Below are 18,696 nucleotides of genomic sequence, written 5' to 3'. Positions count from 1 at the left end.
TCGAACGAGGGGAAACACACCGGTAGTACGTGGTTCCGCAGAAGGGATCCCGGACGAGCCCCCAATTGTTAGGTGCAAATCCAACACGCAAGCCGTCACTGCCGTCTCAGCTCACGTACACCCGGGAAGGTGCGGAGTTGAGTGCAATTACCCACTACCAGAGACTAGGAATAAACTAGGAATAAACACCACACAATATTTACCTTTGCAAAGGGGACCCAATACCTTCAAGCAAGATGCTTTTCAGAAGTGGGAACCCCGTTTATTGAGAAGACAAAGATTATATAGTTTCTTACAGATAAAAGAAGATGGGGGATCATACGTCATAAAGTAGCATAAAATATTGCCAGTCATAGTAACATCTAAGAAACAGAATTGGGGTGTTTGAGATAACAATGAACAGGAACATTCAATCTTTACTAGACACAGTAACACTATAGATATGGAAAGAGGGGTGCTTTAGAATAACAAAGTAAGGCACATTTTGGTTCCTGCAAGAGGGCTCACACAGATATGCGACCTTGAGATAAGCGCTTCCAGACTTTAGCAAGACAAAGCACAAGGGCTGAGAGGGGAGGAATAGTTTCAGGAAGATCATTAAACTAGGAAGGTATCCATTTTACATTTGCAAGAAGATACGTGTCAAGGCCTATAAGCACATAAATTAAACCAAGGAATGTCTTTGTACTACATGATGGCAACTTATATGGGCCATTCAAACACTATGCATAAAGATATATGATCAGGAAAGGCATAATCCAGCTTGAACAGGCTTTTATTCACTGAGCCACTGGAAAGTCACAAGTAGGTCACCAGGAAATAAACCGATATTTAATTTATATCAAACACATATTATTTCCGAACCTAACACTTTCCTACAGAATAAAAACTGTAATACCTAAGTAAGCCCTGCCTACTTGCTTTAAAGTTGGACTGGAGACAGAAAGAGTTAGAACACAAACATAATTCTTTTTTACATTCACTCCAAAGTCCCATTGATTTTCAGCACATTCATAACATGTCTACTCAAAGTAAGTCCTATTGAATTAAATGGGATTTACTTTGGGCATATGGGATTAGCATTGCTTTTACAAAAAGCAAGCATTGGGAAGGTTTTCAAAACATTGCCCAAGCTCTGACTCCTGCACACAAGAGGAAAAAAAACGGAAATGTATATACTTACCCAATTTATGAGATTTTCAGATAAACGGGGGGGGGGGGTGAAACCACCATTTTGTTTTCTAGACACTGCCTGAGGTCAATGAAACTGAAACACAATCCCTGATTGGCTGCAATGCTGAACGGGTGGGGTTAAAACTACAAAGTGCTATAGTACAGTACTGTTTAAAGAAAGGTTTAACAGTCGAGGGGGGTGGCTGACGTTTTTATGTATATCTTGAGAACCGGACCACCTAGAAACTTAATTTTTTTTAAAATTAAAGCTGAGAATCCGGGCCACGTAAGGGGCTAGCCGGGCGCCAGGTGGCATGCATAGAATCTGGGTAAAACCCGGCTATCCGGGCAATATGGCAACCCTACCTCTGCTGATCTTAACAATTGTTATTATTATTGAACAATGAGATAGAATACTGCCTGCATGCATCTCCTTGTACCTCTGTTAATAAAAGGGACTAGAGCCTTAAAGTAAAAGGAAACTAAAAATCAGTGAAAGAGCCTGAAACCTCCCAGCGGAGGGCATGTCCTCTCAGACTTGGTTCCCTCTCAGGCTACAACCCAGCTTGGAGTACCTGAATCGAGAGCATTTATTTACCCTGAATAGGCCTTAGAATAAATACTTCTGTGGTTTTTGTCTTGTGTTACAGAAAGAGGGTCCAAGGAGCACCTCGATCTCACTGAGCTCATAGGAGTGCCACTTCCACCTTCTGTCTCCTTTATTACTGGCTATGGAGGGTTTCCAGCATACAGTTTTGGACTGGACGCTAACATTGGCCGTCTGACAAGGATGCTGATACCTCAGCCATTCTACAGAGATTTTGCTATCACTGTTACAGTCAAACCAAACAGCGACCGTGGAGGTGTATTGTTTGCTATAACTGATGCCTTTCAGAAGACAATTTACTTGGGAACCAGACTATCGCCTGTGGAGGATAGCACCCAGAGAATAATTGTATACTACACTGAACCAGGTTCTCACATATCCCGAGAGGCTGCATCATTTAAAGTCCCAGTGATGACCAACAAATGGAATCGCTTTACTATAGCTGTACAGGGGAATGACATTGTTTTGTTTATGGACTGTGAAGAATATCACAGGGTGCAGTTTCAGAGATCAGCTCAGGCCCTGTTATTTGAATCCAGCTCCGGTATATTTGTTGGGAATGCTGGAGCCACAGGACTGGAAAGATTTACTGTAAGTACACCATATGATAAATGTGTGGGTGGTTTCGCAGCTAGTCTATCACAGCAGAATGAAGTAGGTGTGGTCCAGGGCTTTCAGGGCAACATTTTGTTGCCTGAAGAAAAGGACAAGATGGCACCACCCCATTCCACATCCAGAAGCCAACTGAACTGGCCCTTTCTTTAACACTGGCATTGGGACAGATTCCTCCGCTGCACCTGGGGTAGCAGACTAGCTTGGCAAAGTGATCTGTGTCTGCTCCACGCCCCTCAACATCTGCTTCCTGAGGCAGCTGTCTCATTCTGCCTTATAATAGGGCTGGCCTTGATGGTTCTTAAAGGGCTCATAAGACAAGCAGAACAGATGCAGAAACCTGGAAGGCTCTGTTTGTGTGTGTCCCCAAGATAAAATTTAAAAATAACACAAAAAATGCACTTTATTATTTTGAATAGGGGAGAGTCAGGTAGGGTTTCTGTATTGATTGAGGAAAACCTGTTGGGTCAGGGGAGGAACCTGGCCGGCAAGAGGCAGATCTTGACAGATTTTATTATTTGCAAAAACAACTATATTGCTAACATTAAGCACAAATATCACAACTGGGGACAACAAAAATCAACAATAAAATTACATTCATAAAATAAATAGAAGTTAACATCACAAATCTGTAGATCAGATTAATACATCAACATAGTAGGGAAATGAATTTAAAGCAGGCACCTAAATGCCAATACTGTGGGTGCCTGCTTGATGTTCATTGGAAGTGCATTCCAAAGGGCAGGTGCCACCACACTAAAGGCCCTGGCTTAGTGGACATAAGCTGAATCTCAGGCGCTTATGGCACTACTAAAGATCGAAGTGACTGGGTACAGATATATAAGATAAGGCATTCCCAGAAGTAACCTAGCCCCAAGTTGTTCAGGGCCTTATGTGCCAATTACAAGACCTTAAACGTGCCCCAGTAGTACATGGGAAGCCAGTATAGCTCTTTCACTGGAGGCATTATAAGCCATTGATGGGGTATCCCCTTCAACAGCTTTGCTGCAATATTTTTCATTAGCTGCAGCTTCCGGGCTAACCTTAAGGGAAGCCCCAGACACAGCCCATTGTAGTAATCCAGTCTGGAGGTTACCAATGCCTAGACTACTGTTAGCTAAATGTCTTGATCCAATAACAGCCATAGCTATTGCACTAGCCAAAACTGGCAGAAGGTGCTCCTAGCTACTGAAATCACTAGGGCCTCCAGTAACAAAGATCCAGGAGCACCCACAAGCTACATACCTGCTCCTTCAGAGGGAGTGCAACTCCATCCAGAACAAGCAACTGACCTATTTTAGTAGACCTAGAGGAGGATACCGATAATAAGTCATTTCAGTACTTTTCTGTACACTCATCCCAATGATGGGTTTCCACATCTCAACCTAAACTTTCACGGTTTTTACTGTATTTTCAGGGTCTTAATGAAAAGAATTTAAATCTCAAGTTGAGGAGCTATAAACATGGGGACAAGCTATTTAATTTCCTCTTCCCAACATGTTTTTCCACATCTAGAAGAAGAAACTTGAAAAATCTCTTTTAATATCATCAAATGCCAGCAGACACTGCCCCCTGCTAAAACAGATCCTAGGCTCTGTCCATGAGGAGGGTGGACTCCAGGTTGGAGGGGATGCTTGGCAAAGTGATAGCAGTGGCTGCTATATGGACAGCAGTAGGACTTCACAGTGGAGCCCACCATTGACACCTGTCTTGGCCCCTTTTCTGTGGTGCTTCTCTGTGATCTGTCAGTAGCTTTTCTTTTAACACCACACGTAGTGATGACTCACATATATAGGCATACAACTTTTCATCACTACCACAGGTAGTGGCATAGGAAGAGGTATCAAGGCCTACATCTGCCATTTTTATTTTCCCATAATGCCTTCAACTCAACACAGCACTGGGGCCAGGTGAATGCCACCCCTACCTGATGGAGAATGTGTCTCCTATGGGATCTTTTGCTAGGGGTCCTTTAAGAAATTTGAGGACACAGGTTTGAAGCAAAAAGGTAGGCCTTTATTCTTTACAAGCATATGCAGGGTCAGACTTCCCGAGTATCTGGAGAGGACTGCAATGAGGCACAGTCTGCACAGATCTTTTATACAGTACTGAATACACATGTGACATTAGTTTACCAATCCCATAAATTCCTCCCCACATAACATAACAGTTCTTCCCTCTTGCAATATTTCCAACCAATCAGATAATTTTTATTAAAACAAGTACATGTATATTCATATTTTGCAGATACCTCCCATCCCATTGTCCTGTTGTCTCCTTAGATTAATATCTCTATCCCACTGGCTATTTGACCCAGGTTACCACTATTATTCTGTCTTACGTTACTAATTATTTTTAGACCATTTTGAGGCCAGTTTGTACCATACATTCCATTCCATCATGACTCCTGTCCTGATCAGCCAAGCTGACCAGGGACATGTTAGGACATTACAACATGTTCCTTAAGTAATACCATGATGCAAGGCTGGGTTTGGCTTAGCTTAGAGTGACTGAAAGTTCACAAACAGCACAGCTCTATTTTTCTATATGAAGCCTCACTTCCAACTTATAAAATACATAGCTTTATATTTATATTTAGATTTATATTTAAACACTGGGCTACACCTAGAGACCCCCCGTCTAAGGAAGACACTGGGGCTGATTCAGGCCACCCAGCGTCTCTCAGCCTGAAAGGAATAGACAAAGCAAGCCATCTTAAAGTACTTATGAGTACCCACTTCAAAAGGTTGTATCCTATTTATCAAAAATGAAAAAACAACACACCGAGTTATCTTAAATGTGTGCTAAGCTCAAAGTTCCTGTTGCTCCTACTCTGGGAGCATTATGAAATATTTCCGCTAGTTGGCATTCTCACCCTACAAATCAAGGATAGAATATATGTAATTGTTATCTAAAATTCCATTCTCAGGATCACACAGTTCAAAATACATCTATCAAAGGTTATGCTTCTTTTGCTTAAAAGAATATGGTCATTAATCAAAAGCCTACCCGCTTCTCATGAGCTGTGAACTTCAAGCTGAATTTGCTTTTCCTATGATCCCAAGGCCGGTGGCCTTTTGCTTAATTCTTTTAGTTCCTTGTGATTTTATTAATTTTCATAAACCTATACTTTCTTATATAATAACCCATGTATAGAAAAAATCCATTTTTTCTCCATCATACCTCTTGCTGTGACATCATCCATGGTGTCAGTAAAAAAGAAAGAAAAGAAAAACTGTAGACACAGCTGATACTTGTGTCTGTGTCAGTGCTGCCTATTAGTGTTAGGTTTTTTGAAGCCTGTTGATGGACTGTGGAGGGGTGTCAGATAAAAAGGCCAGGGATTCGCAGTGGGCCTTTGTGGGGCCCTGGAATCTTCCTGCCTATGTTGGACTTGCTCCTGAGTCTTAGAGTCTGAATTTCAAGAGACCTGGCAACTTTGCTCAAGGGTTTAAGATGGGTTACAAGCAACATATCCCAATTTCAATTTGTGTGAAATGATCTCTTAGTTGGCTGTGGTAACCCTACCCTTTCAGGTTCATAGCCAATAAGTGAAGTCAGGGTTGTGATTGACAAAGGATTTCTGGGCCTCCAGAAAGTACCTAGACTCCATTGCAAAGGTAGAAAACTGTTGTTGTTTTTACTGTTTATCTGAAAATCCCATAAAATGAGTAAGTATGTTGCTTTCAGCAGTATCAAAAGTTGTTTTTTCTCTTGTGTGCAGGAGTTAAATAACTTTAAATTTTCCTAGGCGGTTGAAGAGGGCAGTGTTTTGAAAACCTTCCCAATATGAAGCTTTAATCCAATACTTGCTTTTCTGGGAGTAAAGATGCAATGCTAATCCCACATAGCTGGAGTAAACCCCATTGAACTGAAGAGGACTTACTTTTGAGTAGACATGGTTAGGATTGTGCTGTAAATTAATGGGACTTTTGAATGAACATAGCAAAGGATTGTGCTTGTGTTGTAAATCTTTTTCTCCGCCTCCAATCCTATTTTTTAAAGCACGTAGGCAGGGCTTACATAGGTATCACTGCTTTTATTATGTAGGAAACTAATATTGATTTTTTTTAAAAAAAAGTTCTGCAATGACCAACTGGTTTTGACAATAAACTGTCATATGGGGTCTATGTATTTTTTCATTTCCAGTGTTTGTGTTCATATGGAGTTTTCCGAACAACCCTGTGAGATAGGATTGCCGTTTGGAAACCAAGGCAGCTCACAAGAAATAAATCCCTTTAAAATCTAATAACCATAAAAAGGTTAAACAGTTGCAAAACAGCTTAAAGTGGCATGATTCTGAATTTTGGGTTGGGCGAGTGTTCCTTATCACTTGAGGCTGCAGTTCTGTGCATGCTTCCCTGTTTGAGTAAGCCCCATTGAATACATTGGGACTTGTTTCTGAGTAAACAATCATAGGATTGCATTACAAATATATTTACAGGTTATGTAAATTATAAACATCTTTGACAGTCGTGCTTATATAAATATTTCTTCATACTATGTCCTGATAAGTATTTGATTGCACAATATAGTTTATTTATTTATTTATTATTTAATTTATATCCCACCCTTTCTCCCAGCAGGAGCCCAGGGTGGCAAACAGAAACACTAAAAACACTTTAAAATATCATAAAAAGACCTTAAAATACATTAAAACAAAACGTTAAAAACATTTTTTAAAAAGCTTTAAAAACATCTTTTAAAAAAGGGTTAAAAACATTATTAAAGAAAACGCAGCAGCCAGACTGCTGACGAGGACCAGCCGGTCAGCACATATAACACCTGTTCTGGCCCGTTTGCACTGGCTACCCATTTGCTTCCGAGCCAGATTCAAGGTGCTGGTTTTGACCTAAAAGCCTTACACGGCGTGGGACCGCAATATCTTGTGGAATGCCTCTCCCGCTATGAACCGACCTGGTCACTTCACTCAGCGTCTAAGGCCCTCCTCCGGGTACCAACCCATCGGGAAGCCCGGAGGACAGTTACTCGATCTAGGGCCTTTTCTGTAGTGGCCCCCGAATTGTGGAATAGCCTCCCCGAAGAAGTACGCCTGGCGCCGACGCTTCTATCTTTTCGGCGCCAGGTTAAGACCTGGCTATGCTCCCAGGCATTTTAAGCGTTTAATGTTATAATTTTAACTCTTTTTTTGTTTGCTGTTTATTTCTTGTGATATTCTGTATTTTAATCCTTTTGTACACCGCCCAGAGAGCTACTCGCTATGGGCGGTTTAAAAATGAAACAAAATAAATAAATAATAAATATTAAAAGCAATTCTAACACAGATGCAGACTGGGATAGGTCTCAACTTAAAAGGCTTGTTGAAAGAGGAAAGTCTTCAAAAGGCGCCGAAAAGATAGCAGAGATGGTGATAGTTGTACATTATTACTTCCTCTACATTGTAAGTGTGCCCTTCTTCCTTGGGGTGGGTATGGTTCCCCTCTGTTGTTTTCATCATGAGGGGCAGATTAGGCTGAGAGATGGTGAGTAGCCCTTGGTCACCCAGTAAACGTTATAGCTCATTTCCATTAAAAAAATAATTAAAATGATTTACATGCAGGCAAAGTTTATGAAGTAGATCCACACAATACATTTAAAGCGCATCCAACTTGGATTTAAAGCACATGACTTTTCCTAAAGAATCCTGGGAAGTGTAGTTTCCCCCTCACAGTTATTGCTCCCACCACTCTTAACAAACTATGATTTGTGGTGTGATTCATGTGCTTCAAATGTGTGTTTAATGTGCTTTAAATAAATAATGTGGATCTGCCCTAGGTATGATGTGCATTCATTAGTGAATTGAAAAGAACAATTTTAAAAGATACTTTTTTAAACAGAGGAAGGGCTGTAGCTCATTAGTAGGGCATATGCTTTGCATGTAAAGGTCCAAAATTCAATTTCTGGAAAAAGATTATTGCCTGGAATCTTGGAGAGCCAATGCTAGTCCATGTGATCAGTACTGAGCTAGATGGTATCAAAAAGGTATAAAAGCAGATTCCTTTGTTCCTAAAAGTGAAAAAGACCCAAGGGCCACAGTGACCCAAAATTTATTTATGTATTTTATTTAAAATATTTATATACAGCTTTATTGTAAAAAAATCTCAAAGCAGTTTACAGAAGGAATTAAAACAATAAAATTATTGGCAAAAACAGTTGAAGACATATTTAAAACATTCAGAATAATTAAACCAACAAAGAGTTACAAACAGATAAAAAACACAATAGCTTCTACCTACTTGGGTAGGCTTCCCTAAACAAAAATGTTTTTAGCAGGTGCTGAAAAGAGTACAATGAAGGCGTCTGCCTAATGTCAATAGGCAGGGAGTTCCAGAGTGTAGATGCTGCCACACTAAAGAGCTGATTTCTTACAAGAACAGAACAAGTACTATGTGGCACCTGTAACACGGAAAGCACACATTGAACTTGGCATGGTAGCAAATCGGCAACCAGTAAAGATTTCAGAGCAGAGTGCTGACAGGGTCTCACTCTTGTCAGCAATCGTGCCACAGCATTCTGCACTAACTGCAGCCCCCAAGTCAGGTTGTGCTGCATGGAGATTTCTGTGACCGTGGCAGATTGGCTGCTAGGATGTTTTTAGTTTTGGTTAGGAACCCTGACTGCTTGTGGGATGCTGAGTTTTCTGCATTACTCATAAGAATCTTGTGTTTGGTAAGGTATTGCATTTAGGAAATCATCACTATCTTTTATTTTTATTTTTCTGTTTGCATTTCATTTCCCTTTAACCTCACTCCCTTACATCCATAGAAGCAATGATATCTATATGCAAGCAGAGTTGGCAACAGGGCTGGCGCCAGAGGGCTGCCAGGTCAAGCCCTGCCCCAGGCCCCTGAAGGGCCCCTTCTTAGGGTGGGTGGATAGCTTTCCCTTCAGCGATGCATGGCATCATTGGCTCCCTACCCTGCCACAGATCACAGAGAAGGAACTCCCCAGCAGCCCCCCCTACTATTGTGCAGGCCCGCAACGCCTGCCTGCATGCCCCACGTACCTTTCCCTTAAGTAAATGCTGTTTGCGCTGCGGGCACATTCCTGTCATCAACCAAGATGGCAGCCAAGGTTCTCCCTCTGGTCCAAACAAATGTATACTGCTGAAATCAAAAAGCAACCTCTGGTTAAACAAAATTGGATTTTTGTGTGGAGTGCCATTCAGTTTCAGAATTAATTTGGAGTAGAAACAACAAACAGCCCTATGACACAGTAAAGACTATCAAATTTATTATGGTAGAATGTTTTCATGGATGCAAGCCCACTTTATTTGTCAGATGCATGAAATCTTAGTTCACAGGAATATAAAGGAGAAAATTATACAGTGGGAGTTGAATGGCAATGAGAGTTAAATATAATTGGTGATAATGAGAGTTTAAATGTGAGTTCAATAAGCATCCCTTTTAAAGTAGCTGATGGTGATAATCAGTGAGCCAAGAGGGATACCCTATGCCCAAGAACCTCCCAAGAGACCCAGAGCCAGCCCTGCTCCTCCCCCCACCCTCTCTCACACATACACACCGTTTCCTCTCTGCCCAGGTGCATCTCTCTCAATCACACATGTGTGGATCCCCTTTATGGGGTGAAGCAAATACCTGCCACTAACTGCACGTGGCCAGCAGGCAACAAGCAAGCAATATAGGATAAGCCACTAGACGAGAGGGTAAACTGTTCCTGCCACTTCTCACCTCTCTGTCCTTCCAAACCAAACAGAATGCAAGGAGGCAGGCCCTCCCAGTTCTAGCAACTGCTTTGCACTGCTCTGCCATTTCAAAAAATAAAAAATGTTAAAATATCCAAAATTGAGGTTGCTAGTGCAGTGCTTGTAGGCAAAATGGGTCCCAAGGGGCACCAATGAAGGCCTTTGCACATGCTGAGTTGATGATCTCCAGGCTAGGGACCTTAAGCATCTCATAATATTAGTACTTAAGTCATCCCTCTGCAGAGTCTTTTATGAAATTGACAGCCTCCTTGATTCTCCCAGAAATAGGGAACTTAGCCAACAGAAAAGCCGGAGTGAAATGAAAACAAAAGTCACATTTTCTTTTTGTCTTCTTGAATTAAAAGGCACATAACAACAACAATTAACTGTAGAATCTAGTGTTTGAAAAGATGAGTCTAGAAGTCACCGTGGCAGATCACAGAAGACTTGTTGGTAAACTCCAGCAATGTTGGGAAGGGGCAAAGGAGTTCCTAAGGAGATCATAAGCAGAGCCTGCTGGATCAGGCCAGTGGCCCATCTAGCCAGCATCCTGTTCTCACAGTGGCCATCCAGATGCCTGGGGGAAGCCCGCAAGCAGGACCAGCGCAAGAGCATTCTCCCCACTTGTGAATCCTAGTTAGGGATGTAGGAGAATTTCATTTGGTTTGCGTTTTAAGTGAACGAATCTTTTCTCCCCGTACCAGACTAATACATGGATCAAAATGCAATTATCCTTTAGATTTCACACTTCTTTGAATTTTGTGATATAGTTCTCTGCTCAAAAAACATATCAAAATGTATTTTAAAAGCCTATGTTAGATGAAATATGTTTAGAAGAGCATGCATTGAGATTTAAATATGTATTTTGTGATAATATCTGTATTTACAGATGTTGGTTTTTTGTTTTAAATTGCAGATGAATGCAGAAATGGGATGGAATGGATTTATGAATAAAAACATGTAAAATTCACATCCACTGGGAATAGTCCATCCCTATCCCCAAATTTGTCTAATCCTCTTTTAAAGGCATCCCAGTTGCCAGCCATCGCTACATCTTCGGGTAGCAAATTCCATACTTTGTGCTTTGTGAAGAAGTACTTCCTTCTGTCTGTCCTGGACCTTCCAGTATTCAGTTTCACTTGATGACTCTGGTTTCTAGTATTGCGTGAGAGGAAAAATCTTCTTTATCCACTTTCTTCACACTGGGGGTCTCAATCCAGTGTGAGTGCTATGGCATTCCCAACCAGGGCCCCCAGAATCTGAACTTTTTTTTTTTAAGTCTGTAGGCCTCCTAGAAAGAAAGCTATGAAGCAAAATGTGTAGGTACCCTTCTAAGCATATTTTGGTGAAATGAGCCAGATTGGCTGCTCCAAATAACAACTGTCCATTTTAGCCAATGAGTGAAGTCAGAGCTGTGATTGACAGATGAATTGTTTGGACAACAGGCAAGAGCTGCTGTTTTCCCTCCTCCTTAGTGCTCTTTTCTTACTTTTGTCTTTTTTTCTAATCATTGGAGTTTTCATAGTTTGCCCTTCCTTTTCCTCGGTCATCCACAATGCATCTTTCCTGTGGTAGGTCCAGCTGATCAGACAGTCCCTAGCAGTTATTTTCTGCAAGTACTGCTACACAATAAGTGTGAGTGGATGTTTTAAAAATCCCCTATCCAAATGGCAAATGCAAAATGTGAAAACTTTGCAAAGAGGCGTAGGGACGTCTGCTGCTACCAGGAGCTAAAGACCACGCAGGCACTCATTAAGAATTCATTGTATAGTTAACTTAATGTACAATGGTATACATTGTCTACTCCAAAGAAAGTCTGTTTGTGATTAATGGGGCAGCCTAGGCTTTGGTTTAGGTTGGCACTGAGGAAAAACAGGGTTCTTGTGCCTTTAACAGTTATGGGAAAAGCTTCGCCATGGCTGTATTGTCTAATTTAGTGTTATGCCATGCCCCACACAGCAGCCATGTTGTGTTATGCCATGCCCCCATGGCAGCCATTTTGAGACTGGTACCTATAGCACTCTCTCAAAATTCAAAAAAGATTGGTGATCTCTGCTCTACACCTTGCATAATTTTATATACCTCTATCATCTTCCCTCTTAATCACCTTTTTTCTAAACTAAAGTATCAAACATTGTCATATATCCTCACAGGGGAGTTGCTCCAACCCCTTGATAATTTTAGTTGTTGTTTCTGCACCTTTTCCAGCTCTACAATATCCTTTTTGAGGTGTGGTGACCAGAACTGGACATGATCCTGCTCCACTCACAAATTTGCATAAAATTTCCAAATACTTGTGTCATATGCAAATTTGTATCCTCTTTTACAGGTGGGATGGAAAGTCCTCAAATAAATCAGGGGCTACACACAAGTAATAAGATGTCTGATAACAAAATGTTAGCAGCTGAAGTTTTCCCCATAATTGTATTTCCATACTAGATAAGGCTTAACCTGTTTAATTTCTGCTTGCCATACACCTGTTAAAGCCCTGCTCTCCCTCACTGTCAACTCTAGACCGCACAAAGAACTTAAGTTTCATGAGTTGTAAACCAATTATGTTACTATAGGTATTTGATCAACTGATCTTAGGGTGGCAATATTGCATCTAGTACAAAACCAGTTGATGCATTTCAGATGATAGGGGAGGCAGTCAAAAGAATTTTTAGATTTATAGCGGCCAAGGTTCAGATGCCCAACCCTGAATAAATTCAATATAAAATTGTTAAAAAGCAAGCAGTGTATACTAACAGCATTTGTTGCTTTGAATGGTTCTTGCACGTTTTGGTTCATAAGTTTTGTTCTATAAGAGCTTAGAGCAGGGGTGGGGAATATTAGAATTCCCCATCCCCCCAAAAAATCTTGTCCTTTGCAGGGCTCCATTCACTTCAAACACCCTTTTTGTCCTTGATACATCTTTTGTCCCTGTCAGTGAAACAGTTAAATGCCCTTGCAAAATAGAATGTAATGTAATTCACTTTTTTTTCTGTGACATTTTGAAACTTGAATTTTTGCTTGTGTGAATTTTCAGTAAGAGTCTCTGTTGAAGCCACCGGCTGCCACAAGATATGGTGATGACCACCAGCTTAGATGGCCTTCAAAGAGGATTAGACAAAAGTGTTTTAATAACCACAATTACCTGTGATAGCAGAGAAGACAAACGAAAGAGAGGGCTGTTGCCTTCATGCCCCCCTTGGGTACTTCCCAGAGTCATCTGTCTGGGCATTTTTAGAAAGATGAAACTGGACAAGGTGAAAAATGCTTCTTGTGATATAATCCCTGTAAACCCAGTTTATATATTTATCAGAATCCCTTTCCCACCCCATGTAACTACTAAGCATGCTTTTCAATGTCCTAGCCCCACTGCTGAAGCCACTTCTCTCTACTTTTCTGCAGCCCTGCTTTGCACCCCCATTGCCATGCCTTTTCCTCCCTCCCTCCTTTTTTGTAACCCCCCTTGCACACATACCCCCATCTAACCCCTTAGATCTTCCCAGCAGATGCAATTACTAACCTCCCCTTTCACCTCCGCATTATTAACGTCACTTCTATTCTACAAACTTCCTTTACACACACACACCATTTTCACTTTCATCCCTTTTTTCATATCTCCTTCCTCTTTTTCTCAACTCCCCCTTGCACATAGACCATCTGCATGGTAATCTCATAACTCTTTGTCTCCCCCTTTTCATCTCTCTGCCCATGCACCCCACTCCCTCTCCGTCTTCCTCACCCACCTGTGTGGTGTTGCTGATGTCATAGGCAGCCATGCCTGTCCCTGCAATGGCCTGGAGGAATTCCTCAGCTCCCTGCTGAGGCTACGGATACTGGAACTGCTGGCCCCCTCCAGGGCATTCTCCAGGCTGTGCCCAGTGTGAGGTAATAGCAAGGAGGAGGAGGCAGCACCTGCCAAGAATGAAGCAATGCCACTGCTGATGCTGCCTCCTCTTCCTGCTGTGCCCAGTCCAGCCCCATACCTAAGTACGAGAACAGGAGGTGTGCTGGTAGGTCAGAGAAGCCCAAATCTGGCAGATCCAGTTCTGAGAAGGGTGGAGGCAGCAACAGAGGCAGACGTAATGAAGTAGGGCCAGCAGGACCTCAGTCAGGCCTGGGACCCCACTGCTGCTGCTGCTGTTGCTCCATCCTGCTCAGATCTGGGCTGGCTGGGTTCGGGCTTCTTCAGCATTCAGGCAACCCTGTTCTAGATTGTTGTTACACTGTCGTTTCCAGTGTGTTTTGTGATTCTAGCAACATCCATTGGCAGCCATGTGAACTACAACATGTCTATAGACCCGTTCAAATTATATAGAGAGAAATGGTAATATAAAACAGGTTTATATTGTTCTACCAAAACATTTCGGCTTCCACCTTCATCAGCTGCCAACATACAAATGCTGCTACCAAGGTGGCCGTTATAGAGCTTTGAGGATGGAATGCTCAGAGGGGCTTCATTTGCAGAAGCTAAGTAGTGGCGGTACTGTCCTCCAGATTCAGGCCATGTGGGGCCAATGTGTCCAGAGAGTAAATCCAAAAGTTTTCCGTCTCAGTCAGTGCTGCTGTATATAGTTGTGTGTGCATTTGAATGACCTTCCACAAAATACTTCTCTTCATGTTGAAAGTTGTATTGTAGAGAAAGTAGTAGTGGTAGTATAGAGAAAGGTTCCACTAATCTTCTTCCTGGCCTTTTTTTTAATGTGCAGGAGAGCATTCAACACATAAGCTCCAAGCTGTAGTCTACAGCGGTACAGTTCAGAGCCCTTTTCACATTGGATGCATGGAATGGGAGCGGAATTGTGCCTGTTGTTTGTATTCTCCACCTCCACACCTGTGTAGAGGCCATGTACATGAAACTGTATACACATAGGGAGGTCAGGAGCAGGGACAGTGTCCACAATCCTGCTCTCCTTGCCCTGTATTGAACATAACATGAATTTAATGGGTGACCTTTGGCCAGTCACTCAGCCTAACCTACTTACCAGGGTTGTTGTGAGAATAAAATGGGCAGATGAGGACAGTGTACACCACTCTGAGCTCCATTCTGAGGAATGGTGGGATATAAATGTAATACATGCATGTGAAAAGGTCGATGTAACTGCATTTTCAGTACATGTAAGTGCATTTTGTTCAGATATACCCTTTGTTTCCCTTGTCTTTCCCTTTTCTCCCCACTCTTTGACAGCTTCTCAGTTGTAAAAGCTCCTCAGTCTTTTTTACTTTTAAACGCATATGCACATTAAAGGTGCTATAGACTATAATAATATTACAATATGCTGCCCTGCATTCCTTGAAGGAAGGGCAGGGTATGAAGGTAATACAGGCAGCTGTTAGCCCTCTTTGTTATAACAGTCATTAGCTAACTGAAATTTACTACAATTCCCTGGCCTTGTCCTGCATTGCCTACAGTCCTTTATCACTGTTAATTCATCTACATAGTTCAGGCTGTTTTTAAAAACAGCAAGTACAGTCAGCCATGAGGGATTCTTTCTAAAGAATGTCACCTTGAATTGCTCTTCTTGTTCCTTGCAGGGCTCCATCCAGCAGCTAACAATCAAACCGGATCCAAGGGCTACTGAGGACCAGTGTGAGGAAGATGACCCAGATGTAAGTACTTCATGTACACTTTTTCTGCAGTTATGATAAGGATTGACCGTTAATTTTACTGCACAAGAAAAGCAAGAAGCCTTGCTGTTCGCTAAATGTTACGTTCAGCTCCTAGGATACCTAGTCCTTCAACTGGGGATCACAAACCTTGAATCCCACCCCCTGGGGTAGCAAACCAGTGGAGGAGGGGGCCAATCTTGATTGCAAAAAAGGCTGCAAGTAAAAGTGTAAGTACCCCTCCCCCATCATCACAGCTACAATGACATTAATACACACACCAAGGCTGTGCTGCACTTCAGTTTTTAAAAAATCAAATAGACTATCAGCAGGCAGAGGGATCTCCGATGCTACATTCAGTTTGGCCACCACTGGCTCTGTACACTGCAAGGCTATTTGTCATGTGCAAAGAATGGCTGACAGATAAGGAAAAGAAGTAGCTATTGGTTGTGCATCTTAACCCTGAGGGTACAGGTCTTGAAGATGGGAGAGAAAGAGTTGTGAACTTGCATGCCAGGATGGGAAGGGCATCCATCTAATTTGTATGCCTGGATGGGAAGGCCATCTAACCCCATTAGACCACATATTATAAGAAGTAAGCTAAGATCCATTTCATGCCATACTTAAATATTTGGAGGCCAAGCCGAAGAGCACTGCCTGCATGGAAGCTTCTCTTGCTTCCTGTTTCTGGGGAAAGAGTACCTCGGAAAACAGATATACTGTGCACTCTAAAAAGCACACAAAGAGCATACCATGAACCTAGCCATACATCTCTCTGAAAGAAACAAATGAAGACTCACCTAGGTAGAGGTATGAAGAGATAGAAAGCCCATATGGTACAAAGTTTCTTGTGAGTGGTATAATGCCTATGTGTGTGCATTCTCCATGGGGTGTTTCTCAGTGGAAGCTAGACTAGTCAGGGGATGTAGGTTCCTTCTTCATAGCTCATGGTACAGCACATGCTTTGCATGTGGAAGTTCAGCCCAAGCATCTTCTGTTAAAAAATCTTGGATGACAACGTTGACTAAGACCCTTACTTGGGCCCTTAGTTTTAAGAGAATTTTACTGTTCAAAGTAGAATACAAGACTGGGCTAGATGGATTCATATGATTCCTTTCCAGCTGGACTGAATGGCAGTAATTCTCTTATAGTAAAGTAACAATCTGTACTCAAGGATACTGCTGGGGAACGGAGACAAAACATGCCTCTATTGACTCTAGTTTCTTACTGGGAAGATCAGATTTTGCCCCTTCCCCAGCAGTCTTACCAATTAGAGCTCTTTTACTTTGCACCATAGAACTTTGCAGGAGCCACTGAAACTCAGGCTTCTTCCTATTTACATAGGCCCACTTGGGTTTCAATCTTTGGTCAAACTAAAGTGTAATAAAAGACATTAGCTAAGACAGTATATACCTTTGATGGTTTCTCGAATGAACACAAGCACTAGACATGCTTTTCTAAGGCATCCTTGAGTCTGGATAATGACACTTCCATCTCACAGGCCTTGTGTGACAAACTATTTAAAAAGTTTATTATACATATGGAACAAAAAAGAAAAAAAGAACCAGAAATAACAAAATATAACACAATATCCAGATCTAAAATGCAAAGGAAACCTAACCAAGGAAGTATGAACTCAACAAAATTTTGTTAGAAATGCATTGCAAAATAAAAAAGGAGTTTAAGCAGTCCAAATAGATTTAGCAATATTAGATAAGTGTTCATGCATGTCATGTTGTGCAGTATAGTTAATAAACATCCACGAAGTGGCACTGAAGGACTGAGACTTTGCTGGACTTTGCAATAGATGTATCTTCTGGGTGATTTTTTTCCATAAGCTCAAAGTGCCACACATTTCTGTACCAGGAAGATTGGTCTAGTCCATCCAGAGTTTTCCACTTTTAAACAATTGTCTGCTTAGCAGCCAATAATAGAAGAGATACAAGTGGCTTAAACTTCGTATCTAGATTGGGACTCACAAATATAGATACTAGAAACAACTCCGGGGTAAACTGTATAACTTCTTTTGTATTATTACAAAGTTCTTGATGAACCATGACCCAGAATGAATGAATGAATTCAAGGGCATGACTACCAAAGGTGGAAATGTGTACCCTTGGTGATACAGCCCCGCCAACAATGCAGACTGGTGGAATGGGTATTCCTTTTTGGTAACGGAGCAGGCAGAGCTGGTGCTGTCTTGGTCCAGTGATGACCTTTTCTAGCTTATGGGAATGATTTCCAGTCATCCCCTGCTAGGACCATATTGAATAGGTCATCCGATTCCAGCTCTCCAAAACTGTAATTTCTAGCTGTTAAGTGGGTTTATTTATTTAAATTGTTTTTAAATTTTTTAAATTGTTTTTTAAAAAATTTTAAATTGTGTTTTTATGCTGTTTTTTAAAAATAATGTGTTTAAATTTGTATATTTGTTTTTAAATGTTTTTAATTGCTATAAACCACCTAGAGAGCTTCAGCAGTATATAAATGCAATAAATAAATAAATAAATAAACATAACAGAAAAATGGACACAGGGACCACACCCTGTGTCAAACTGGAATTCACCCACCCTCACCAGCAGGTCCCAAGACAGGTTACAACCATTTAAAATTCAATATTAAAAACAGTTAAAACATATTGCAGTTACAGGAATAGGGATGGTTCTGAAAATCCATATCTCAGGTATCAAAGGCCAGGAAAAGAGATGTGTCTTCAACATACATCAGAAATTATACTGTGAAGGTGCCAGATGTACCTCTGTGGGGAGGGAATTCCACGACCTAGAAGCTGCCAAAAAGAATACCTCACCCAGGCCAACCCCCCCCCCAAAAAACTTTGAGGGTGGTGGAACTACCAAGAGGGCCCCTGATCATAACACCCAAGATGATCTGTAGGGAAGAAGACAGTCTTTCAGATATTTGCAGCTGAAGTCATTTAGAGCTTTAAACACTAATGTGAGCACCTTGAATTGGGCCCAGAAACAAACTGGCAATGAACGCAGCT

General features: G+C 41.5%; 1 protein-coding gene across 2 annotated transcripts in view; it reads left to right on the top strand.

The window, feature by feature from the left end:
* COL15A1 (collagen type XV alpha 1 chain) overlaps window positions 1-18,696 on the top strand; it is a 285,344-nt gene that overhangs the window by 91,676 nt on the left and 174,972 nt on the right. For both annotated transcript variants that reach the window (XM_061591221.1, XM_061591220.1), the window contains exons 3-4: window positions 1,824-2,371; window positions 15,621-15,695. In XM_061591221.1, coding sequence (XP_061447205.1) covers window positions 1,824-2,371; window positions 15,621-15,695 — 623 coding nt within the window. The remainder of the gene's footprint in view (window positions 1-1,823; window positions 2,372-15,620; window positions 15,696-18,696) is intronic.

This window comes from Rhineura floridana, chromosome 11 (assembly GCF_030035675.1).
Source record: "Rhineura floridana isolate rRhiFlo1 chromosome 11, rRhiFlo1.hap2, whole genome shotgun sequence".
Lineage (NCBI taxonomy): Eukaryota > Metazoa > Chordata > Lepidosauria > Squamata > Rhineuridae > Rhineura > Rhineura floridana.
Note: the sequence above shows the minus strand (reverse complement) of the source record. Positions and strands in the feature narration are given on the sequence as shown.